Source organism: Panthera onca, chromosome C1 (assembly GCF_046562875.1).
Source record: "Panthera onca isolate mPanOnc1 chromosome C1, mPanOnc1 haplotype 2, whole genome shotgun sequence".
In the NCBI taxonomy this organism is placed as follows: domain Eukaryota; kingdom Metazoa; phylum Chordata; class Mammalia; order Carnivora; family Felidae; genus Panthera; species Panthera onca.
In genome coordinates, this window is record NC_138346.1 from 11,697,891 (window position 1) to 11,724,319 (window position 26,429).

At 43.2% G+C, this 26,429-nt stretch overlaps 2 protein-coding genes across 15 annotated transcripts in view; one reads left to right on the top strand and one right to left on the bottom strand.

The window, feature by feature from the left end:
• The window catches only part of TM4SF20 (transmembrane 4 L six family member 20), an 18,096-nt gene extending 6,204 nt beyond the window's left edge, over positions 1–11,892 (top strand). Inside the window, exons 2-4 of one of the 2 annotated variants that reach the window (XM_078450825.2) lie at positions 1–35; positions 9,256–9,407; positions 11,583–11,892. The exon at positions 1–35 is cut by the window's left edge and continues 31 nt beyond it. In XM_078450825.2, coding sequence (XP_078306951.2) covers positions 1–35; positions 9,256–9,407; positions 11,583–11,871 — 476 coding nt within the window. In that variant the 3' untranslated portion in view covers positions 11,872–11,892. The remainder of the gene's footprint in view (positions 36–9,255; positions 9,408–11,582) is intronic. The other variant, XM_081796337.1, reaches the window with a different exon arrangement.
• Positions 11,893–18,415: 6,523 nt separating this feature from the next.
• The window catches only part of MFF (mitochondrial fission factor), a 34,467-nt gene continuing 26,453 nt past the window's right edge, over positions 18,416–26,429 (bottom strand). For 7 of the 13 annotated variants that reach the window (XM_078450809.1, XM_078450814.1, XM_078450813.1 and 4 more), the window contains 4 exons: positions 26,000–26,032; positions 24,411–24,470; positions 21,078–21,162; positions 18,416–18,611 (listed from right to left, as the gene is read on the bottom strand). In XM_078450809.1, coding sequence (XP_078306935.1) covers positions 18,480–18,611; positions 21,078–21,162; positions 24,411–24,470; positions 26,000–26,032 — 310 coding nt within the window. In that variant the 3' untranslated portion in view covers positions 18,416–18,479. The remainder of the gene's footprint in view (positions 18,612–21,077; positions 21,163–24,410; positions 24,471–25,999; positions 26,033–26,429) is intronic. The other 6 variants (XM_078450811.1, XM_078450818.2, XM_078450815.2 and 3 more) reach the window with 2 other exon arrangements.

The window sequence follows — 26,429 nt, forward strand, 5'->3', positions numbered from 1 at the left end:
CAAGAAAGAGAGCGTGTTGCAACAACAGAATTGGAGTGAGTACAGACCCGTCGGGGCCAAAGCACATGAGCAGTTGCTGATGCAGCAGCAAAGCTTCCCAAACCGTCAGTGGCAGGACCACAGGCTTAGCGACGTGCCATTTGCAACGATTACACGATAATATGGAAAGTGCGAAGTTTTTCTTTTTCAGTTTCTTTTTTTTCTCTCCCCACAAAAATTTACCTTTGAGGTCCAGTCTTCAGACCTTTCCTCAATCTTCAGTTGTCACTAAAGGTTTTCAAAGAAAGGGGATTTGTAAGTCATACCCAGAGCCCCAGTCGATTTCATAATTCTCAAATATTTGTTATTTTTTGTGGCGCGTATAAAATACTTTGGGAAAGTGTATCCTCAGTTCTGTGAAAGACTGGCTTGCTACGATCGGGAGAATTGTCCTTATCCAGTATAAAGAAGATAACGGGTTATTTTCTCAAACATGTAGTATGTACCTATTATATACAAAATTGTAGGTAAGTTAAAAGGAAAGGAAGGTAATACTTATTAACCTTCTGTTACTATGCTCAGAACTCGATATTCCAACTCGATATTCTTTTTTTTTTTTTTTTCCAGGTTGAAAAAATTTTATTCCATTTTTATTTATTTTTTTTTTTTAAATTTTTTTTTATTTTTTAATATATGAAATTTACTGTCAAATTGGTTTCCATACAACACCCATTGCTCATCCCAAAAGGTGCCCTCCTCAATACCCATCACCCACCCTGCCCTCCCTCCCACCCCCCATCAACCCTCAGTTTGTTCTCAGTTTTTAACAGTCTCTTATGCTTTGGCTCTCTCCCACTCTAACCTCTTTTTTTTTTTTTTTTCCCTTCCCCTCCCCCATGGGTTTCTGTTATGTTTCTCAGGATCCACATAAGAGTGAAACCATATGGTATCTGTCTTTCTCTGTATGGCTTATTTCACTTAGCATCACACTCTCCAGTTCCATCCATGTTGCTACAAAAGGCCATATTTCATCTTTTCTCATTGCCACGTAGTATTCCATTGTGTATATAAAGCACAATTTCTTTATCCATTCATCAGTTGATGGACATTTAGGCTCTTTCCACAATTTGGCTATTGTTGAGAGTGCCACTATAAACATTGGGGTACAGGTGCCCCTATGCATCAGTACTCCTGTATCCCTTGGATAAATTCCTAGCAGTGCTATTGCTGGGTCATAGGGTAGGTCTATTTTTAATTTTCTGAGGAACCTCCACACTGCTTTCCAGAGCGGCTGCACCAATTTGCATTCCCACCAACAGTGCAAGAGGGTTCCTGTTTCTCCACATCCTCTCCAGCATCTATAGTCTCCTGATTTCTTCATTTTGGCCACTCTGACTGGCGTGAGGTGGTATCTGAGTGTGGTTTTGATTTGTATTTCCCTGATAAGGAGCGACGTTGAACATCTTTTCATGTGCCTGTTGGCCATCCGGATGTCTTCTTTAGAGAAGTGTCTATTCATGTTTTCTGCCCATTTCTTCACTGGGTTATTTGTTTTTCGGGTGTGGAGTTTGATGAGCTCTTTATAGATTTTGGATACTAGTCCTTTGTCCGATGTGTCATTTGCAAATATCTTTTCCCATTCCGTTGGTTGCCTTTTAGTTTTGTTGGTTGTTTCCTTTGCTGTGCAGAAGCTTTTTATCTTCATAAGGTCCCAGTAATTCACTTTTGCTTTTAATTCCCTTGCCTTTGGGGATGTGCCGAGTAAGAGATTGCTACGGCTGAGGTCAGAGAGGTCTTTTCCTGCTTTCTCCTCTAAGGTTTTGATGGTTTCCTGTCTCACATTCAGGTCCTTTATCCATTTTGAGTTTATTTTTGTGAATGGTGTGAGAAAGTGGTCTAGTTTCAACCTTCTGCATGTTGCTGTCCAGGTCTCCCAGCACCATTTGTTAAAGAGACTGTCTTTTTTCCATTGGATGTTCTTTCCTGCTTTGTCAAAGATGAGTTGGCCATACGTTTGTGGGTCTAGTTCTGGGGTTTCTATTCTATTCCATTGGTCTATGTGTCTGTTTTTATGCCAATACCATGCTGTCTTGATGATGACAGCTTTGTAGTAGAGGCTAAAGTCTGGGATTGTGATGCCTCCTGCTTTGGTCTTCTTCTTCAAAATTACTTTGGCTATTCGGGGCCTTTTGTGGTTCCATATGAATTTTAGGATTGCTTGTTCTAGTTTCGAGAAGAATGCTGGTGCAATTTTGATTGGGATTGCATTGAATGTGTAGATAGCTTTGGGTAGTATTGACATTTTGACAATATTTATTCTTCCAATCCATGAGCAGGGAATGTCTTTCCATTTCTTTATATCTTCTTCAATTACCTGCATAAGCTTTCTATAGTTTTCAGCATACAGATCTTTTACATCTTTGGTTAGATTTATTCCTAGGTATTTTATGCTTCTTGGTGCAATTGTGAATGGGATCAGTTTCTTCATTTGTCTTTCTGTTGCTTCATTGTTAGTGTACAAGAATGCAACTGATTTCTGCACATTGATTTTGTATCCTGCAACTTTGCTGAATTCATGTATCAGTTCTAGCAGACTTTTGGTGGAGTCTATCGGATTTTCCATGTATAATATCATGTCATCTGCAAAAAGCGAAAGCTTGACTTCATCTTTGCCAATTTTGATGCCTTTGATTTCCTTTTGTTGTCTGATTGCTGATGCTAGAACTTCCAGCACTATATTAAACAACAGCGGTGACAGTGGGCATCCCTGTCGTGTTCCTGATCTCAGGGAAAAAGCTCTCAGTTTTTCCCCGTTGAGGATGATGTTAGCTGTGGGCTTTTCATAAATGGCCTTTATGATCTTTAAGTATGTTCCTTCTATCCCGACTTTCTCAAAGGTTTTTATTAAGAAAGGGTGCTGGATTTTGTCAAAGGCCTTTTCTGCATCGATTGACAGGATCATATGGTTCTTCTCTTTTTTTTTTGTTAATGTGATGTATCACGTTGATCGATTTGCGAATGTTGAACCAGGCCTGCATCCCAGGAATGAATCCCACTTGATCATGGTGAATAATTCTTTTTATATGCTGTTGAATTCGATTTGCTAGTATCTTATTAAGAATTTTTGCATCCATATTCATCAGGGATATTGGCCTGTAGTTCTCTTTTTTTACTGGGTCTCTGTCTGGTTTAGGAATCAAAGTAATACTGGCTTCATAGAATGAGTCTGGAAGTTTTCCTTCCCTTTCTATTTCTTGGAATAGCTTGAGAAGGATAGGTATTATCTCTGCTTTAAATGTCTGGTAGAACTCCCCTGGGAAGCCATCTGGTCCTGGACTCTTATTTGTTGGGAGATTTTTGATAACCGATTCAATTTCTTCGCTGGTTATGGGTCTGTTCAAGCTTTCTATTTCCTCCTGATTGAGTTTTGGAAGAGTGTGGGTGTTTAGAAATTTGTCCATCTCTTCCAGGTTGTCCAATTTGCTGGCATATAATTTTTCATAGTATTCCCTGATAATTGTTTGTATCTCTGAGGGATTGGTTGTAATCATTCCATTTTCATTCATGATTTTATCTATTTGGGTCATCTCCCTTTTCTTTTTGAGAAGCCTGGCTAGAGGTTTGTCAATTTTGTTTATTTTTTCAAAAAACCAACTCTTGGTTTCGTTGATCTGCTCTACAGTTTTTTTAGATTCTATATTGTTTATTTCTGCTCTGATCTTTATGATTTCTCTTCTTCTGCTGGGTTTAGGCTGCCTTTGCTGTTCTGCTTCTATTTCCTTTAGGTGTGCTGTTAGATTTTGTATTTGGGATTTTTCTTGTTTCTTGAGATAGGCCTGGATTGCAATGTATTTTCCTCTCAGGACTGCCTTCGCTGCATCCCAAAGCGTTTGGATTGTTGTATTTTCATTTTCGTTTGTTTCCATATATATTTTAATTTCTTCTCTAATTGCCTGGTTGACCCACTCATTCGTTAGTAGGGTGTTCTTTAACCTCCATGCTTTTGGAGGTTTTCCAGACTTTTTCCTGTGGTTGATTTCAAGCTTCATAGCATTGTGGTCTGAAAGTATGCATGGTATAATTTCAATTCTTGTAAACTTATGAAGGGCTGTTTTGTGACCCAGTATATGATCTATCTTGGAGAATGTTCCATGTGCACTCGAGAAGAAAGTATATTCTGTTGCTTTGGGATGCAGAGTTCTAAATATATCTGTCAAGTCCATCTGATCCAATGTATCATTCAGGGCCCTTGTTTCTTTATTGACTGTGTGTCTAGATGATCTATCCATTTCTGTAAGTGGGGTGTTAAAGTCCCCTGCAATGACCACATTCTTATCAATAAGGTTGCTTATGTTTATGAGTAATTGTTTTATATATCTGGGGGCTCGGGTATTTGGCGCATAGACATTTATAATAGTTAGCTCTTCCTGGTGGATAGACCCTGTGATTATTATATAATGCCCTTCTTCATCTCTTGTTACAGCCTTTAATTTAAAGTCTAGTTTGTCTGATATAAGTATGGCTACACCAGCTTTCTTTTGGCTTCCAGGAGCATGATAGATAGTTCTCCATCCCCTCACTCTCAATCTAAAGGTGTCCTCAGATCTAAAATGAGTCTCTTGTAGACAGCAAATAGATGGGTCTTGTTTTTTTATCCATTCTGATACCCTATGTCTTTTAGTTGGCGCATTTAATCCATTTACATTCAGTGTTATTATAGAAAGATATGGGTTTAGAGTCATTGTGATGTCTGTATGTTTTATGCTTGTAGTGATGTCTCTGGTACTTTGTCTCACAGGATCCCCCTTAGGATCTCTTGTAGGGCTGGTTTCGTGGTGACAAATTCCTTCAGTTTTTGTTTGTTTGGGAAGACCTTTATCTCTCCTTCTATTCTAAATGACAGACTTGCTGGATAAAGGATTCTCGGCTGCATATTTTTTCTGTTTAGCACACTGTAGATATCGTGCCAAGCCTTTCTGGCCTGCCAAGTTTCAAAGGAGAGATCAGTCACGAGTCTTATAGGTCTCCCTTTATATGTGAGGGCACGTTTATCCCTTGCTGCTTTCAGAATTTTCTCTTTATCCTTGTATTTTGCCAGTTTCACTATGATATGTCGTGCAGAAGATCGATTCAAGTTACGTCTGAAGGGAGTTCTCTGTGCCTCTTGGATTTCAATGCCTTTTTCCTTCCCCAGTTCAGGGAAGTTCTCAGCTATAATTTGTTCAAGTACCCCTTCAGCACCCTTCCCTCTCTCTTCCTCCTCTGGGATACCAATTATGTGTATATTATTTTTTTTTAGTGTATCACTTAGTTCTCTAATTTTCCCCTCATACTCCTGGATTTTTTTATCTCTCTTTCTTTCAGCTTCCTCTTTCTCCATAACTTTATCTTCTAGTTCACCTATTCTCTCCTCTGCCTCTTCAAGCCGAGCCATCGTGGATTCCATTTTGTTTTGCAATTCGTTTAAAGCGTTTTTCAACTCCTCGTGACTGTTCCTTAGTCCCTCGATCTTTGTGGCAAGAGATTCTCTGCTGTCCTGTATACTGTTTTCAAGCCCAGCGATTAATTTTATGACTATTATTCTAAATTCACTTTCTGTTATATTATTTAAATCCTTTTTGATCAGTTCCTTAGCTGTTGTTATTTCCTGGAGATTCTTCTGAGGGGAATTCTTCCGTTTGGTCATTTTGGATAGTCCCTGGAGTGGTGAGGACCTGCAGGGCACTTCCCCTGTGCTGTGGTGTATAACTGGAGTTAGTGGGCGGGGCCGCAGTCCGACCCGATGTCTGCCCCCAGCCCACTGCTGGGGCCACAGTCAGACTGGTGTGTGCCTTCTCTTCCCCTCTCCTAGGGGCGGGATTCACTGTGGGGTGGCGTGTCCCGTCTGGGCTACTTGCACACTGCCAGGCTTGTGTTGCTGGGGATCTGGCGTATTAGCTGGGGTGGGTAGGCAAGGTGCACGGGGGCTGGAGGGGCAGGCTTAGCTGGCTTCTCCTTAGGTGATCCACTTCAGGAGGGGCCCTGTGGCAGCGGGAGGGAGTCAGATCCGCTGCCGGAGGTTTGGCTCCGCAGAAGCACAGAGTTGGGTGTTTGCGCGGAGCGAGCAAGTTCCCTGGCAGGAACCGGTTCCCTTTGGGATTTTGGCTGGGGGATGGGCGGGGGAGATGGCGCTGGCGCCTTTGTTCCCCGCCAAGCTGAGCTCTGCCGTCCGGGGGCTCGGCAGCTCTCCCTCCCTCTGTCCTCCAGCCTTCCCGCTTTCCGAGCAGAGCTGTTCACTTCTGACCTCCCAGACGCTAAGTCGCGCTTGCTGTCGGAACACAGTCCGTCCGGCCCCTCCGCTTTTGCCAGCCAGACTCGGGGGCTCCGCTTGGCCGGCGAGCCGCCCCTCCGCCCCGGCTCCCTCCCGCCAGTCCGTGGAGCGCGCACCGCCTCGCCGCCCTTCCTACCCTCTTCCGTGGGCCTCTGGTCTGCGCTTGACTCCGGAGACTCCCTTCTGCTAATCCTCTGGCGGTTTTCTGGGTTCTTTAGGCAGGTGTAGGTGGAATCTAAGTGATCGGCAGGACGCGCTGTGAGCCCCGCGTCCTCCTACGCCGCCATCTTCCGGACTCAGCCTCGATATTCTTATTTAATGCTCTCAAAGGCACTAAGTGGGAAGTATTATGATCTCTGTTTCACTGACCGAGAAATTGATCCTCAGAGAAAGCAAATAATTTGCCAGCGTAGCCAGTAGGTGAATTTGCATCCAAATCCATCAGACTCCAAAATTCACAATCTTTACACTATTTATGCCGTGACCATTGCTATTAAGTAACACCGAGGGCTTCCAATAATCTCTAAGGAAGGGGGATCAATTAATAAACAAGCAGTCACAGTAAATATTCCTGGCTGAGCTGGCTCCCAGAGATTCAGTATTTTTCAAAAATACCCTAGGTAATTCTAATTGTGATCCCAGGGGTGAGAACCAGTTTTTTAAAGCATACATATCTATATCTGTATTACATATTTATATCCATAACAGAAAATTTTTATTTTTAAAATTTACCTTTTGACATTTGACATTTATCTAGGCTTATAATCACTTTCTAATTGTTTATAGTCCATCTTTGTTCCTGATACACTATAGGTATTCAGTATATATTAGTTTTCAGTTTCCCCCCTCTGGTACTTTTTAAATCATAATTTGCAGTTTGACTTTGTATTACCTCTCTATTGTACTTACATTCTTAAGAAAGACACTTGAGATATTTCTAAATCCCTGAACGCCAAAATGTCAGAACACTTATCTAGATTTTTCTCTCCAATCATATTTCCATTAGGAATCTTTTGTTCCCCGACATATCCTTTAATGGCAAATTAGTCATCTTTTCAACGATCATTTTTCTTTGTCCTTGGAGGGCAGTGAGTTCAGAATAACCAAGACGCCTTTCACGCCGGTGTTGGGCTTAACACACCAGGCTTTGCTCCCCCACACCATGCTTGAAAATCACTGGAAGTCATGCTTCAGCAACATTACAGATTATTACGTGCCAACGAGCTGCAGGAACTCTGGAGTGCCAAGGTGGTGGTGGAGGAGGGGCGTGTTGAATAATACTGCTCATGTTCTATCAATGATAGTGAGGCTGCCTACTTAATTAAAATTTCCAGCTTATATTGACTAGATGCAATAGAGCGTTCCTAAGCACTTTTCTCACTTGGTGGCAGCTATGGGAAGCCTGCGTTTAAGTCAGACCAGGCATCTTCCAAGTCTAGAAAAGACCAAAGCGTCATAAAAGTGAGAAAGGCTGGATCTTGGGGTGGGAGACGGGGTCACCAAGGCTTGGCTTCTGTATTAACTGTTCCTACTATCTCCCCCGACTCAACTGTTCCTTGCTCCTTCCCTTTGTCGCTTCTTGATTTTGTTTCCAAATGCTTTGGTTTTGCTGAGTCATTTAAATGAACCCCGACTCGGGCAAATTCAGATCCCCAGAGTCACTTTTCTAAAGCCAGGCCCCTTTGTAGCGATGAGAAGTCAGAAATAATAAATGACCTAAAACATCAACAGCGCACTTCTTGATGAGCAAGTGAAGCATCTTGCACAGGCCACAGTAGTACAGAAGAATCCGGATTGGAATTAGACTCCAAATGCATCATTCTTCGCTTTCGGCTGGAAGGATTTTGGTGTCGTGATTAAAACCCGAGCGCTAGCATTTCCGTGAGATCCTGACAAGTTCACCAACCTCCCTGAATTATAGTTTTCTCATCCATGAAGTGGGAATAATTGTATCTATCTCTTGGGGGGTTATTAAAAGGGCTAAATGATATATGTAAAGCCCAACATCCCACAACATACACTATGTAGGTAACTGCTTATTCTGCTTACGCATTAGGTCTCCTAAACCCTCTAGGAGTGGCAATATTATCACATCAAAGGAAAAGGACATGTACCCCTTCCCTTCATTTCTGTAGACTTTAAGTCGTGATTATCATTGACTAACAACGTCACTGAAACAACATGGAGCTTCTTTTTGGAAAAGGTAGACCTATACAAGCTTTCGCTTGGGCCGTAACATTTCCTATGGGCAAATTTCACACTTTTTTCTCCTTTCTCGGGCTCTCGTTCATGAAATGAAAGATGCTTAAAGGCTTATAATCTTTGTCTCGAACACAGTATGGTTCTCCAAGGGGGGGCAGTTCTGCCCCCGCCAAGGTGACCTTCGGCAATGTCCAGGACACTTTTGGTTGTCAACAATGTGGAGCCGGGTTGGTGTTGGTGGGAGGTAGGGGGCGGTGGGGGGGAGAGGAATGGTACTAGTACCTAAACCCTGTTCGAACACTACACTGTTGACTGATCCCTGCACAATGCAGGGCCACTCACAGCATCAGGACCAAATCTGGATGAAAGATTTGGGAGTCAGGAGACCAGACACCAAAATGTGTGTGCTTAAGATGTAGTCAAGGTTCTGTGAAGTAGAAAGTACACACAACGGGGAGAAGGTACCAGATTTCAGTGGTCCCTTGAAACGGAAAAGCCTCCGGTATACAAAAGCACAGATTTCCCAGAGACAGTGGCAAGCCCCACAACCTTTTCGTGAGTCTAATCAAATGGCAGGGACGTCACCCTCTTTGTTCTTTTATAATTCAGACCTAAGCAAACCGAGATCTTAAGACCTGGGGCTGCGGGGTGGCCGGGGAACAGCAGCAGTTGAACCGAAGCCTGCGCGTGATGCTGAGACTTGAAACAGACTAGGAGCAAACGTGTAAGAACATGTGCCGGTCGGCGCCTCCTTTGTTTTTCAGATGCTTCTGTCATCACTTCTGAATGTGATCACAGTCATTGGTGCTGTGTACTGCATGTTAGTATCTCTCCGGGCTCTCTCGGAAGGCCCTCTCATTTGTAACTCTCAAGTGAACAGCACTTCCAGTTGTGAATTTTCATTCAACAACTTAAGGTGAGTCACCTGATTTTCACGGACTGTCTTACATGCTGCAGCTAGTTACACGAGAAGAGTGTGGTGTTGACATGGGGCCCACGTTGTTCTTTGATGGCGTGGCTGGGACACACACTCTTAGGGATTTAGCACATTTTCCCCGATTGCCACAATCTCACAGAAACGGAGGAACCACTACGTTCAGAATGCTTTGGGGGTGATCCTGTCTAAAAGGAGTAGTTGCCTCAGATGGCTCATCCTGGTCTTTTAAAAATCCGTGGCTGCCTAGGTGTATGTGTATCAAGAATTCCGAGAAATATACGCCAGAAATTTAGCTTTGATCTTTGGAGAATGGTAACGGAAGATGCCCTGGGGAAGTGAAGGGAGCATTGACTTTCTACACTTCTGAACTAACTAAATGTCTAAGTCCTAAGCGTATGTTACCTTTATAATTTAAAAAGTTGACTAAAAACACAATACATAAAATCTAGAACCTTCCTTATAAGCCCTAAAAGAAACAAAGCAGTCAAAAGATTCATGCACTTACTATAAATATACCGTAGGCACGGGAATGAATCCACTCTAACGCCTACAGCCACAACACTGAAGTTACTTGTAAATGGCTCATTTCAGTCTTGTAAGATGGTTCTGTGCCTGAATCTAAGCACTGAATTTGTAAAACTGGAAGAACAGAACAACCTAATCCATCAGTTACCTATAGGTTTCTCAGTTTGGAAAATAATCAGAATTCGCTTTTGGAATTATGTGAAAAAAAATTTCCCCCTCGTTTCCTCTTATCTTGCTACATTAAAAAATAAAGATCTCTTGGGGGCACCTGGGTGGCTTAGTTGGTTGAGCCTCCAACTTCGGCTCAGGTCATGATCTCACAGTTCATGAGTTCCAAGCCCCACATCAGGCTCCGTGCTGACAGCTCAGAGCCTGGAGCCTGCTTCAGATTTTGTCTCCCTCTCTCTTTGCCCCTCCCCTGCTTGCCCTCTGTCTCTCTCTCCAAAATAAACATTAACAATTTTTTTAAATAAAAAATAAAAATCTCTCAAAATTTGCAGACTGCAGTTGCCGTGAATCAAAATTCAAAAACATTCCGTTTCCTAATAGATCCGAAGTTTAAAATCAGAGATTGTAGGCACAGGTGCTGTGCACATTTAGTCCTTCGGAGAGGACAAGTCAGCATACACCAGGCTAAGCTCTGCAGATAAGAGTCACTCTAGTTGGGGACACAGACAGTTACAGAGAGTAAACAGTTACAAGAGCGATCCTACACTTGCTGGCAAACCGCAGAAAGCACACGCCTATTCTATGCGCTGAAAATACTGTCATCTTCCCCGGATAAATGTCAGCTTTGGGATCCAGAAATGCAAACTGTCTAAGAACACTTAGCCTTACTCCATAGTAAACTGAGGAAACATCATCTTAGGACGGTTCGTGTTAGGGCTAGAAGCTCTCATTTTCCAGACCTGGTTACAGTGGGCACGGGTGGATGGTAATCAGACATACTGAACATACCTTTTGTCAGCAGAAGTTGCACATCTCGCTTAAGAGCAGATACATCATTGCAGTTTTGCACGAAGGATTGAGCTCCACGAAAGAGGTGCCTCCTTGATTTGCATGTCTTTAGCAAGTAGAACGCCTGTATAATTAGGTTGAACCACAGGAGATGAATATTCAACCATTTCTGACATAGCAAATTTCATATGGTTCAACCTAAGAGCAGGCGCTATAGAATGATGGGCTATATAATCAACGAAAGTTTTGTAGCTATCACAGTACATGGACACATGACCAGAAACCTCGAACTTAGCTATAGTTTTTGGGCACAGTATTTCAAAGTAGTTGTGTGTGTGTGTGTGTTTTAATGTTTATTTATTATTGAGAGAGAGAGACAGACAGAGCATTAGCATGGGAGGGGCAGAGAGAGAGGGAGACACAGAATCGGAAGCAGGCTCCAGGCTCTGAGCTGTCAGCACAGAGCCCGACGCGGGGCTTGAACTCACAAACCATGAGATCACGACCTCAGCCAAAGTCGACGGTTAACCGACCGAGCCACCCAGGTGCCCCTCGAGGTACTTGTGTTTTATTATACTCGTCCTTTTCTGTGAGTGTAAGAAACAGCACAATGCTGCATTCTTTCTTCATGATGATATTCCTGAATATCTTCTCTCGTTTCTTGTGTTTCAGCAACATCCATCCAGAATCCTTCGATCTACAGTGGTTCTTCAGAGAGTCCTGCGTGGCTCCTGCTGAGGTCACTGATCCCACCCTCAGTGGCACCAGGGCCAGTGATGGTGGACGCTATAGCTTGAACTTCAGTTCTAAAGAAAACAGACACAGGATGATCCATTTTTCAGTGTTCTTGGGCCTGCTGCTTGTGGGGATTCTCGAGCTCATGTGTGGGCTCAGTCAGATGGCCATCGGTCTTCTCGGCTGTCTGTGTGGAGTCACTAAGCGGAGAAGTAGGATTGTGTAGTTTTGTGGCAATCAGGTGGGAATCTTAGCAGTTTGAATCATCTGGGGATTGCGTTTAAAAGACACTCTTTCAGAAGTTCAATAGCGGAATGCGTCTAGGAAGCTACAGGAATCTTTTCAGGCCAAAAGTCACCTTTGAGGTGGTTAAAAAAGAAAAAAAAATCAGCCTTTCACGTATCAAGCAAGAGCAATCATCAGTGGTTGACTTGGAGGAAAGGCGGAGAGAAGTTCTCAGTTTGTTTTGTAGCTTTCGGTACTTCTGTACTATTTGAATTTTTAAGGACTATATTCTTGTGTGTGGAGGGAGAAGGGAGCGAGGGGGAAGGAAAAGGGGGTGGGGAGGGAGGGAGGACAGGAAGGAACAGTTGTCCTGGAAATGAAAATATAGAACTTGTTTTACTATATTTCTTTATACTTGAAATAAAAAAAAGAATAAAAAGATAACCTGAATGTTTTTAGACCTAATTTCTAGCTCACAATATGGGGAAGAGGACACACTAGGACAAACCCCAAAGGTGGGGCATTGAACAGACAATAGCCCCGTTTTCAACAAGAAAATATACGGGAGAATAAAAGGCGTGATGGGCAGAGGGTGCTACTCTAGATTAAGAGGCCTGATTCAATGAAATGCATCTTGCGGACTCTATCAGGGATAACTGGGGAGACGTATACAAGGATTGGTTTGGGGGGCGATGCCTGGAGGGCTCAGTCGGTGAGTGTGCGACTCTTGATCTGGGAGTTGTGAGTTCGAGACCCACATTGGGCGTAGAGATTACTTAAAAAAATAAATAGGGGGCACATGGGTGGTGCAGTCGGTTAAGCCTCCTACTCTTGATTTCAGCTCAGGTCATGATCACACGGTTCTTGAGAGTGAGCCCCATGCCAGGCTCTGCGCGGACAGGCTGCTTGGGATTCTCTCTCTCTTGACCCCTCCCCTCCCCTACTCATGCTGTCTCTCAAAATAAACATTAATAGACACGTAGATGGATGGATAAAGAAATAAATAAGAACTGGTTTCAGTGATGTTCTTAAACAATTATTGCTAATATTTTTAGGTATGACAATGGTTTAACGGTTATACAGAAAATGTTCTTGTTTTTGAAGAAATGTAGATTTACATGAGTGTTCTTATTTTTATTATTTTTTAAAATGTTTATTCATTTTTGAGAGAGAGAGAGAGCACGAGCAGGGGAGGGGCAGAGAGAGAGAGAGGGAGACACAGAATCTGAAGCAGGCTTCGGGCTCTGAGCTGTCAGCACAGAATCCAATATCGGGCTTGAACCCATAAACCGCAAGATCACGACCTGAGCCAAAGTTGGATGCGTAACTGACTGAGCCACCCAGGTACCCCCGTGAATGTTATTTTTTAAAAAATGTATATGTATATGTTTGGGGGGAAATGTCATGTTTGTTTTTTTTTTTTTATTTTTTTAACGTTTATTTATTTTTGAGACAGAGAGAGACAGAGCATGAACGGGGGAGGGGCAGAGAGAGAGGGACACACAGAATGGAAGCAGGCTCCAGGCTCTGAGCCGTCAGCCCAGAGCCCGATGCGGGGCTCGAACTCACGGACCGTGAGATCGTGACCTGAGCTGAAGTCGGACGCTTAACCGACTGAGCCACCCAGGCGCCCCGAAATGTCATGTTTTTAAAATACTTCAGCCAAAAAATGAAGCAATGGAAAAATGTTAATTGTTATATTTAGGTGACAGGTGTATCGCAATCCATTACATTCTTCTCTTTTCCCGTTTGTATTCTTTCACGCTTGAAAATAAATGCCTAGAGAAAAACCAGTCTTTCGAAAGCTGCCTTCTATATATGCCAGTCTTTAAGAGACACGATAACAAAACCATGCATGTACCATATTAAAATGTTGTAAGACAGATAAAACTAAAAATCCCATTTTCTGAATGTCATCATTCTTGCATTTGATTTCAATTATGTATGTTTACTGGGCTTCAGGTTCTAGAAATAATTTTCAATACCTATATTATAGCCGTCCCCATCCCCAACCGGTAACATCAAGAACACACAGGCATTTCTTTCTGGTTCTGTCTGCTGCATAAAGACCCTCTCCCCACGCCCCCACATATGCTTATTTATCCTTAAGGTCTGGCTTTAGTATCTCCTACTCCAGAAAGCCTTCCCAGGGCGCAGGATTCCAACCAAGGTAGCACTTATCAAACCATGGTCATCATACCTGTCACAACGGAACGTAAATGTTGTGTGTGTGTTCCCGCCGGAAAATGTAAGAGACAGGAACTGTGTCGTTCTCAACCACTTAGCTCTTTCTCCCTTCGCTCTTTCTTAGCTCTCGCTTAGCTCTCGTTAGCTCTTTCTCGCTTCGGAGCCTTAGCAGGGCCGGTCCTCTGCCCAGCCCCCGGCCCCCACTCATATATTCTCGGGCTGCACCCTCTTCATTCTTAAGATTGCAGCACAACCAAAAACAAACAAACAAACAAATAAAAAATATCACTGTACTTGAAAAAAAAAGATTTCTGCACAACCATCAACTTGTTCTCAGGGGCCTTCCCTCACCACCTAACGAAGATTTCCCTTGACTCTCCCTTTTAGCATTCCGTCACCGATACTACTCATCACGATGGCAACAGCACTTTTATTTGTGGCTTCTTACGTTTCACTCCCCGCCCCCCCCCCCGCCCCCCCGCCCCCCAACACCATATGCTCCATGGGTACCGAGATACGTCTCTTTTATTCACTCCTGGTATCCTCAGTAGAAAGTACAGTGCCTGATGCAAGGTGGGGCCGTTGTAAATATTTTGTTGAGTGAACGAGTGGATCTCACCTTTCGTACTCAGCTTTTGGGGAGAGTCAATGCTGACTGAATGAGCGTCAACCTGCTAATTGCCATAAAATTAGGACACAAGTAAAACGAACGTGACCGCTCACCAGACCGGACAGTACAAGGGTCAGCGGTGGTGCGCAGAATCTTCTCATCACCCCGGAGATGGGTGGGATGACCCCAGTTCTCCACAGGGACACGAAGACAGAGACTTAAGCCTCTTGTTTGAGAGCAAAAGAAAGGATGGTTGGCAGTACTCGTGGCTATTTGAGTCTTGTGGGAACGACTCCCTTGGATCACATGCCTACAGCAAAGACCACCTGAGGTTAAGCATCTTTTGGGGACCATGGCATCTCTGTTCTGGTACCTACACTTACACATGCATGTATGTAACACACACACGTAGTCACTCGCAAAGCTCACCCATTCTTTTTCACTTCATCCCATGTTCAATCTTGTTTCGGAGTCTTTAAACTTTTTTTTGGCTGTATCCACAGCAAAACACTCTCCTCTCCCTTATCCTTCAGCATATATCCGAAGTTCCTCTTCAATAAAATTTTATTTTTTACTTATTTTTAATATATTTTGAGAGAGAGAGAGAGAGAGAGCGAGCAAATAGGGGAGGGGCAGAGAGTGGGAGACAGAATCCCAAGCAGGTTCTGTGCTGCCACAGCAGAGCCAGGTGTGGGCCTCGAACTCCCAAACCGTGAGATCATGACCTGAGAGGAAATCAAGAGTCAGATGCTTAGCCAACCGAGCCACCCAGGCACCCCTCCAGAAGATCATTTTATAATCCTCTAATTGTTTAAAGAGGCTTACCCCCTCCTTCTCCACAGGACGGTCAACTCCTTACAGACGGTCAGAGCCTGTGGCCTTCCTGCTGTACCCGCTTACCGCAGGGGTCAGGGCGTGCACACGCGAGTGTCTACTTCGTGACACAGTAACACGTTGTAAGTAAATAGCAGTTATGGTGAATTAAACCTTTTTTGAGTTTGAGGCCCAGGAAAGACAGTGCAATTTCAGTATCACTGTAATTGAGACGCTACAAAACATTCATTCAAGAAAGGAAGGAGAGCTCTCTGGCAAATACATTTTCATAAAATTACCCCTCAAAGTGTAAATAACCCGCTACTGCATCGACAAGGATTCCCAGAAGTAGGAAAAAAAACCCCAACCACCACCTACCACCCACCTCTGAAGGCAGTGGAACATGCTCACTGTACTAGAGCGTGGGGCTGACCTCTGTACGCCTGGCCCTGACTACACTCCTGCCACTTTCCCTGCACCAGGAATCCTTTCCTCTTTCTCTGCTTGTTGAAATCGCTACGTGTATATGCATGCATTTCGAGGCTCAGCTCAAACACCTAAGAAGTGTTTCTTGACCCTCCTGACCAGGAATGGATTTGTTCCTCTCAACTCCAAATCCACCTTCTAACAGTGGTGAGCAACCTCCAGGCGAGGGAGGCTGGCATAATGGAGCTTGGCTTTGGACTGATTCAAGTGCTTCTGGTTTTTAGATCTGTGACAAGGCGAAAGCTGGATGGGAAGTTGATTTCCCGTCTTCCCTTTCCCTGGGGGGGAGGGGGGGGGTTGTCTTTTGAGGTCCCAGCTTCATGCAGGGATCCTGTGCCCAAGACACGGAACTGTTATCTCCTGCCCCCTGCACAGCCACTAAAGGAGAAAGTTCTAGGTCTCCAGGATTTGGTAAAAATCAACAGGGGAAAAAAACCCAGCTTTTGTGCTGATCTCCTGGAATGCCTCCTTGTATTTCATTTTTGGCCCAAGCAGAATCCTTTTCATGCCTGTCCAGCAAAAGAAGTACTAATTTTATCCATCGTTTTTTATCATTTTTGTGGTTTCAACTGGATCACTCAGAAATTACCTTGTGACACACACACACACACACACACACACACACACACACACACACAGAGCTAGAATTAATATAATCACATCATTAGGCTATTATAAAAGTCAGAAGATTTTCATAGGTTAAAAAAAATTTGTCATCAAACTCATGATAAATTCTAGGAAGAGAAGAATGCTTCCTCCAAGTATCTTTTTGTTTTGTTTTTTGTTTTAAATGTTTATTTGTTGGGGTGCCTGGGTGGCTCAGTCGGTTAAGCATCCGACTTCAGCTCAGGTCACGATCTCGCGGTCCGTGAGTTCGAGCCCCGCGTCGGGCTCTGGGCTGACGGCTCAGAGCCTGGAGCCTGCTTCCGATTCTGTGTGTCCCTCTCTCTCTGCCCCTCCCCTGTTCATGCTCTGTCTCTCTCTGTCCCAAAAATAAATAAAAAACGTTAAAAAAATTAAAAAAAAAATGTTTATTTGTTTTTGAGTGAGAGAGAGAGAGAGAGACAGAGAGAGACAGAGACACAGAGAATCCCAAGCAGGCTCCACACTGTCAGCGCAGAGCCCGATGTGGAGCTCAAACTCACGAACTGCAAGATGATGACCAGAGCTGAAATCAAGAGTTGGATACTTAGATGACTGAGCCATCCAGGTGCCCTCCCAAGTCAGGTGCCCTACCGCCAGGTATTTTATTTTGGAAGGACGGGGGAGAAACAAGAACACAAACATTAAATACATCTATCTAAGGAATTTCCTTCAACTGCCTTTCCTGAAATTGATGGCCTGGGTAGAAAGATATTGAAGACATGTGGAGAGCCCCACGTCTAATTAAAATCCTATCTGTTTCTGAATGCAAAACAGGGATGAAAAACTGGGAGAGCTAAAGGGTCCCAGGATTTAGTTTCACTGGTGCATTTAAATCCCCTGAGATCGTGCATCTTGGCTAAAAACTACAACAGAAAAAGCAGACACATCTCAAGTTGTTTTCATCCGAACCACTTTACAGATCCTGCGACTTACATAACCACCTGTAATGCGACCAGCGCCTCCCGCTGCCGGGACGGAGACCCAAAAGGAAGCACGGGAGGTCCTTGCTACCTGCAAAGTCATTACTTGCATTTCCTGCTCCTGAGGCGGGAAGACTTACGTTCATTAACGGTAATATGATAGAAGACATCGCTCACGGCACAGCACGATGAAATAAAACTTTTTGACAGACAACCGTTGCTTTCGTTGACAGTTTATTAAATACACTACATTTGTACCTTATTCTGTGGTTTTTTAAATCATTCACACGGGGCTTAGTAAAAACATACTTTATAGAAAACCATCTGCAAAATTAAAATAAAAATAAGAATGCACATTTTACACATGTATTAGATAAACTGCTGGAAATGTCAGGAATTATTTTAACGAAGGTGACTGTAAAACACGAGGCGCCTTGACTTCATTAAACCTGACACCAGACCATGACTATGGAAGCGCGGACGCTGAAGTGTGGATGCAAAAATGTCTATTGACGGAACTGTTTCACTTAATCGCGTTTGAGAAACAGGACAAAATAAAGGACTAGTCTTCTTTTACAGATACTTCTCTAACTCCACTCACTATGCACTCTCTTTCCCATTCAGAGAATTAATTGTGCGGACTGATGAGGCAAAAATCATTTCCCTTAAAGAAAAACAAACTAGAGCCTATTTACAAAACATGCAAAGGGAGAATGTGAAGTGTGCGCGTGTTACTGCAGAACTGCGCGACAGTGACCACAGCGGAGGGAGACAATGGGCCTTTACTTCCCCGAGTTATCAGCCCTTCCCCCCTCCTTTCTGGAAGAAATACACGGGCAGGGCACGGACTATAAAACGGCATACAATGCAAACACAGAAACAGAGAAGTTTGCAAGTTCTTTATGTTTCCAGCTGTTGAGACAGAATTTTCCAGAGCCGAGGTTACCTCTAGCGGCGAAACCAGAGCCAGCTGTTAAGCAGCCAGAACGCTACAGTAATCGAATACATGACCATTTCTCTCTTCGCGCGCTCTTTGTTCTCCTCTTCTAGAAGCTGTAGACGTCTATTTAGTTTGATTATCTAAGTGAAAAACAAACGACAACAAACCAAATAGAAGCTTTAGTGCAAGGAGCAATCAGAGTCTCAGGAAGTAGCAGGACTTGTCAAAAGAATTCTGATAAACACTTGGAGCAAAATGAACCCTATATAGAAAAAATGTCACCCAAGACAGCTTCAATTCCGAGATAATCTTCTCCCTTTCCCTTCTCCAAATTTCTGAGTCAGAAAAGAGTGTACTTTCCGTCCTTCCTCGATTAAGTGTGAGGTGAGGAAACCGTGGCACGCTGACAGCTAATTCCGACAGGGGGGACCAAGCACACACCGAGGCAGGTGCAGCACAGCAGGATGAGCTCCTGTCTCTGCTCCTTCTACAAGCTTCTGTCACTCGGCCTCAGTTGCTCATCTTTAGCCTGCGTTAACTGCCTTCCCTGTCCGCTGAGCTCCTGATGGGATCTCGTAACAGCCTATTGTGGCGGGCCCTGTGCTCTGTCACCCGGACCCTTCAAGGGCTGAAAGGCTAGGAATTCTCTCGTTGACAGCACTGCCCTCGGCTGCTGATCCCTACCACGGACAGCCCTGGGCTGAACGACTGCCCTGCCCAAGCACATGCTCCCTTCCTGGGGCAGCTGCGTGCGTCCAGTAACTGGTTCACAATGGGGTTCAAGGCCCAGGCCCCCCGCTCCACCCGGCCTCAGGCCCCTCGTGAGGCTGGCCACGTGCAGACACCGCAGCCCAACACTCCCCTTGTGCCCCATCCTGCTTCCTCTCCTTCCCCTGCAGGTGGTAACTGCGGGAGCACTCCCGGGGCAGGCTTTCGTGCCAACCTGCAACCCACAATCTGCTTTCTGTATAAAAACACAATGAGCTCTGTAGAGCACTATGAATGCTCTATGGGATTACTATCATTATGTTAGAGAAGGTGAAGGAAGAGATTTTCACAGAATGTGGAATCCTTAGCATTTTGAGGACCGAGAACTCCAACCTGGAGGGGTGCGGGGTGGGGGGGGCGGTGGGAATGGGAGTCTACGGACAGTGGTGCAGAGATAACCATTTTCACAACCTGGAAAGGTACGTCACTTTTTAATCAGTGCTGAGGAGCCATTTTTCTCTTAGGGCCAGTAAAAAAAAGATAAATAAAGTGCTTAGAGTTAATCACCTTTTCCCAACCACTCACAACGAGAGGGGCTTATTTGGTGCCACGGGATGCTATGTTCTTACACTAAACGATCCATCTTATCGTCAATGAAAAAAACGGGGCATTGATCTTGAGTCGTTACGATATTTTTATCTGGGCAGCAGCAACACCAAGGCCGCTTTTTAACATGGAGAGTGGATTACATTTTCTCTCTTGAAGCCAGGCGGCCCATGGGTTCCCCATCCCAGGATGAATGGAGTACAGGCTGGTGGGTTTCCAAATTGGCAACGGACCGAGGGAGCTTCCCCTGCCGCCGGGGTCACAGACGTGAACTCTGTAGAATCTTCTCGAGATGCGGTGCTTGCGCCTGGTCTCAGAAGCTGGGTTTCCCACCTGGCTTTCTACTACTTGTCACAGGACGTGTGTGACCTGTTTACAATGACTCGATCTTTGTCTGCTACTAGTTCAGCCTCTAAGCTAAGGATCGAATGGATGTTGTTACAACCCCGAAGCTCCTGCTGTACTCTCAGAAAGCAAGGTTGTTGGTCTGACTGTGAATTCTACGACAAATGCCAGAGAAACTCCCTTTCTTCAGCAGGCGAGGTATAAATAAATATACGTGAGACCTTCTGACACAGCATCCATTTAGTAAATAAACGAGACTCACGAGAAAAAAAGCAGTATTTGTTTTATATTATCGTTATGTTGAATCTTTAAAACGATATTGACTGATTCTAATGCCAAGATATTTAGTTTCTTGATCTTAGAAATACTTTCTTTCATTCACGTCTCCTCTACGCCTGTTCGGCACAGACACAATTACAACGCTGACTGCGCCTTCTCCACGTGTGTGTGTCTGTGTGATTCCAGAGGCCGTGGGGCCGCATATTAAAAATGTGCATATGCAACTGCACTGCCAAGGCAGGACTTATGACAGAACACGAGAAACACGTTCATAGACGCGCTGCGCAAACCGGAAGCAGTGACTTCCAAAGCGGAAGTCTCCAACATCGTACCACCGGTCCCCAAAGTGACTTCCACATCTCAAAAAGTCAAACAAGCAGTCTAGTGGCTATGCTGGTTGGCTAAAATGCCGAGAGTCTTTGTTAGTGGCCAGAATTGTACCCATCCATTTTGGTAATACCGTTTCACGCTGATTAAAATGTGTAAATGGTGGCTTAACATACCTTTAATCAAAATGGAAAAGTCAATTATGGCTTATTAAAAACAGCTGGATAAATAAAATAATTCGTGGGTTCCACAGGAGAGAAAATGGTAACATGTTAAAAAGTATCGGTAACATACTGTATGAATATAATTTAGGATTCTCTCTTGTCTAGTACATTAAATACCTGCCGTCTCAACGAAGCCGCATCTACAACAGTCATGTCGTCCGAAGTTCCTTCAATTGTTGCATCTATATGTGACATGCCATGCCTAGCAGATGAGACATAAAAATGCAATTTAATATTACAACAGAACTAAGAGTACCCGGGTAAGTCACATCATGTGCTGGGCAATGCTCAAAGAACTGTTCAGAAGACTGATATTTAACAACAGGAATTACTAAAATATTTTACCATCGGAATTGGTACTAACAAAGGAAAACAGAGGAAGAAGCAAAAAGTAGTTTGAGCAATGATTTAGGAGCTACCACTCTGAAACAGAACAACGCATAATTCTTCCACAAATTTCTGTCCGTATGTAGCTCCACAGGAGTCCCTGTCGAGACTCACTGGCCGGGAACACTAACTTTAGCTAAAAAAAATAACATAGATTTTTTAAAAATTTCTCCTCCTCTTCTCATCGCCTCTTACCATTTCTACTCTCTACTTATTTCTAATTACCTGTTCTCTACTGTGTCTCCCACAGAAACAACGATAAAATCACCTGAAGACATCTTGTCATTGCATTCAGATCCAGAATTGGCTCAAAGATTAATCATTAAGCGGCTGTGTATAAAATAATACTGGAAAGCCACGAAGAACCACCCCAGGGAAAGCACATTAAAAAATACTTCTTTTTCGAATACAGTTACTTCTAAACGAGCACTGACTTTTAAATGCCTGGCAATAAACCTCTGAGAAACAAATACACACAAATGCTATGCTTCCCCTTTGCCTGGATTTCCACTTCTTAAGCTTATTTTAATTAACAGCTTAATTGAGATATAATTTACATACCATACAATTCACCTCACATGTTTATATCCTCACTATTTTAATCCTGTACGGTTATTTCCCTAAAATGGCATAGTAACTTCCCCAAATGAGCAGAATCTAAATCAACTGAATTAAAAAGTCACTCCTTTGTCATCCAGAGAGAGTTGGCACATGGATTACATTATTCTAATCTTTCAAAGAAGTCCCCGTTACAAAAAGCACATAACCACACAAAGGGGTATGAAGAAAATTATAGTTTTCATCCAGGCACGTTCAAGACAAGTCTATTCAGAAAATCCTGTTTCATATGCTGTTGAAAGTAATCCAAAAATAACTTAATAAAGTATGTGGAACAGGATTTATTTTATAATCATTCACTGTGTTCCCAGCCAGGGTCGTCATTCTGAACACAGATGATAACCATACGTGTTTCAGTTTCAATGGCTGATGGTGCGTCTCGACTCTAGAACAATGTCTACATGTTCCTTTTATCACTAAATGAACTTGCTTTCGCATTTCACCACTCCTTTCTTCATTGCAAGAGGAAATATCCTCGAATACTGAGACTAACTGCATCTGAGAAGTAAGCTTCTATGTGAGTAGAACAATGAGTTTATAAATATCTGAGATAATTATTCTTTTGAAGATTAAGACCGAATTATTACATGACTGGAGAAAAAAACACGGGTTGAAGATTCCTTTTCTCTACACTTTATGTCAAAATAAAACTTGTCGGGTGGGTGGCTCGGTTAAGTATCTGACTTCAGCTCAGGTCATAATCTCACAGTTGGTGGGTTTGAGCCTCGTGTCCGGCTCTGTGCTAACGGCTCACAGCCTGGAGCCTGCTTCAGAGTCTGTGTCTCCCTCTCTCTGCTCCTCCCCTGCTTGTACTCTTGTCTCTCTCTCTCTAAAATAAAAATAAACATTAAAGAAAATAAAACTTCTATTTCCCTGAGATTGCCTATGAGATATAAACTGGGGGGACAAGAAGGGCGCCTGCGTGGCTCAATTGGTTAGGCGTCCGACCTTGGCTCAGGTCATGATCTCACGGTTCACAAGTTCGAGCCCCATGTCGGGCTCTGCGCTGACAGCTGAGAGTCTGCAGACTGCTTTGGATTCTGTGTCTCCCTCTCTCTGCCCTTCCCCTGCGCTCGCGGGCCCTCTCTCTCTCTCTCAAAAATACATAAACATTAAAAAAAAATTTAAACTGGGGGGGAAAAAAGAAGCAATGGCTTCAAAGGTAAAGGAACCCCAGACTGGACACAGAGAATGAAATATAAGTGATGGGAATTACTCACTTTAAATCCTGAATTAAATAAGGTGTTAAACACCTGTGAAGGAAATCTTCATTTGCAAAGGAATCTAAGGATATGGCAAAAGGCCTTACGTATATAATTCAACTTACAATAGAAAAAAAAAACATTAAAAGAGCTATATATATCAGATATAAAAAGCTGTATTTGTCAGAACTAAAATCTCTGTAAGAAATGTTAAGTCAGCTCACTGCCTGAAAGTTCTTTCAGGGAAAGAGAAAAGGATCACGAACTTCCAGTTCCAACTTCTGGGAAATATACAAAGGTAGTAAACTTACAATGGCCTGAACTGATACTGTGAAAGAAACCGGTGAGCAGAGGAGAGGGTAAGGCACCACTAAGGACACACTCTTCAATTCCTCTAACCTGAATGCAGTATTATTAAGAAACTGACGTTTCCCTCTTCTCTTGCCTAAAAATCAACGTGTCAGATTCCTCTCATCATAGAAATAATGCTGACAGTTTTAACTCTACTGCCGTGGGTAATAGATTTCTGCTTAAAATGAACAAAAATAGCTCTGATAAAGTTACAGTTAATGGTATCTGCGAATACCAACCAATTTTCTTTTCCCCAGAAGATGGGAAATGGGAATTTTGGCACCTCAGAACCTTAAGCATTCGTATGTGCCAGTCTATCTGTCCTTGTGCATGCCAGGAAGGTATAATTACTGAGGCTAAGCATGTCTGAAGGAATGAAAACAAGAGGGAAAAGCTTAAATCAACAGATGATGAAAATTCTTTGAACTAAATTCCTTTTCTAAACGTTTAACTGTCTAGACTGTCGATGCTGATTTCCCCCAATTTAAGACGATTGTTTATCTACACGTGGCGAATGCCACCCCAGGCAATTAACAAGAAAGGAAATGGTAGACAGAGCCTCGGGCAACAATTAAAATGATGCACATAAAACAAGATTTAAGACGGCCTTTTGTGTGTTTCAGCGTGATCCTCGATAAGCTACCAAAACGGTATTTACATGAAATATCTCAGATGTGCACATGGTACCTTCACCGCCAAGCATTTTTCTTCATACTCTGGTTGGCAAACATCCTGAACGATTAGACTCAGGGTTCTCAGAGAAAAGCCAGGATGTACTCAGAGAGGAAAACTGTGAGCAGTTCAAGCTAGAACACAAAGGCAAGGCTACTACATGCAAAATACAAAGGCAGTCAACTGTTTAGCCTGATAAGTACAAAGTCTCAAAATTTACCTGACGTTGTCATGATGAGGATTAGAAGTGGCGGCAGCAGACCCACCCCGCAACACGGGTCTAAGGCAGGTTTTTGCGGGAGAAGGCACAAGACAGAATCAGGAAACAGAGAAGTGATAAAATAAAAGCAAAAACAAGACAAAAACATGTCAAATAGGATTATATTGTATGTTGTGATACAATATAATATCTGTCAAATACTTTAAAGATCGTTGCAGGACAGGCCCTCCCTTTTGATTTTCATAAATTTAAGGTTTTACCGCAGGTCAAGAACCAAGAGGAAACTCGTGTGACAAGACAGCACCCGCGTAAAACTTTTTTTCCCTTTGGTGCTTATATTTTAATTTATGAAATTCAAGAGAGAGGACAACTCTGTCTAAAAAGTGTAATTTCCCTTTTCTCGTCGGAAAGAAAAGATCACCCGCAACCCTGGAAGCGTGTCAAGAACTGGTGGGTAGCACCTGCACGATCGCGGCTGCCCGTCTGGTGTCAGCGGCCCAGGTTAAGTCCCATTTCCCACGGCTCCTTCCCTCCCGCCTCACTCGTTGGACTCACGCCTCGTATCCTACTGTAGCTGCATCTCATTCAAGCCTCAGCTCCCAGAAGCAAAACTGCAAGCCTGGGTTCTGGAGCTGAGGCCGTCAGAGGACATCTAGGGTGTGGCACAGAAGCACAGCCAAACAGTGCGTCTCTTCTGGAGAGACCCCCCCCCCAGCAGCCGCACACTGGGCAGCTGGTTATAAAAGACTGCGCTAAACTGGGACACTTCGTGGGGACTGTCACCAGCCTCAGGACATACGCTGGTTCTAGAGGGCAGTGAGTGCTCCACCGAGGTGAGCAGTAACCCTTCCGATAACTTTCACTTTTAAAAATCGGAAGACAAAAACTCTGTGGTTTCTGGTCAATTGCCCAAAAAGCAATCAGCAGTAATTGGCGACCAGAGAAAGGAGGCTGAGCTACAGGGGCCACAGAAGGATTTTAAGAATTATTACATTGTATTTCAAGTGTCTCATTTTCTCAGTACTGGTCGGGTGTTGCCTGCATTGAAGTATCAAGGCAATGCTTAATTATAGTCAACGTTTAATATCAAATGAACTAGTTTTTTTCCGTTAAGTTGGTACAGCTGTAAAACTTTGGCTACAATACGAATCACTATTTCCTCCCAAGTTAATTTATATAAGACAATTTTCATGTTTAGCTTGTACGTTTCCTGGAGGCACAACTGGTGCTTAAAGAAATTTCGGGAGCCTACAGGATAAGGAATTCTGAGGCTGTGGGGGAGACGTTAGACTTCTATTGTGCTGGTTAAAGAACACTGAGAAAGCACCTAAGCCTGAAACAGGTTTTAAATCATCCCGTTCTGCTCCTATAATTAATTACTCTGTGGCATTAGGAAAACTTGCTTCACTGCAATCTTACAGCACGCTCGTCTGAGAATGCTTAAGTAAATGAAGCCGCTGCTGGGTGCTACTTAAAGCTTTTATTAAAGAATTCACGCTAATATGTTCAATATGGATCTGCCATAGTCAACATATGCCACCACAGAGATTTCCCTCCTATAATGCAGAGCCAGAAAATAGTACAGTTACCTTTCACAACGTATTTCATTTTGTCTTCTCACACTGGCAATTGACACATATAATATAAAAGTAAATTAGACAGGTATTTGGCAAAGTTAGAAACTTCATTCAAGTACCAGTTTCTACCATAAGTATGATTTAATACATTAAAAGAAATCTTTTCTAAGTCCGGTAATATGTTCAACGATAATAATTTTGTAACTAAAGAGGCAAAAGGGAAGGAGAGCCACGGCTCTCCAAGTTCTGGCATTAACTTGTATATTGACATTTTTGAGTAAATAAATGGTCTGACTTAATAAAGTGTGTTTCTTTAGTAAAAAAATAAAAAAAGGAAACTGCTACAGTAAATAAACAGTAATTAATATTTATATGCATACTTGCAAAAATACAAATACAAATTAAAACACGATGGTTTCATATTCTATTCACTCAAAGCCAA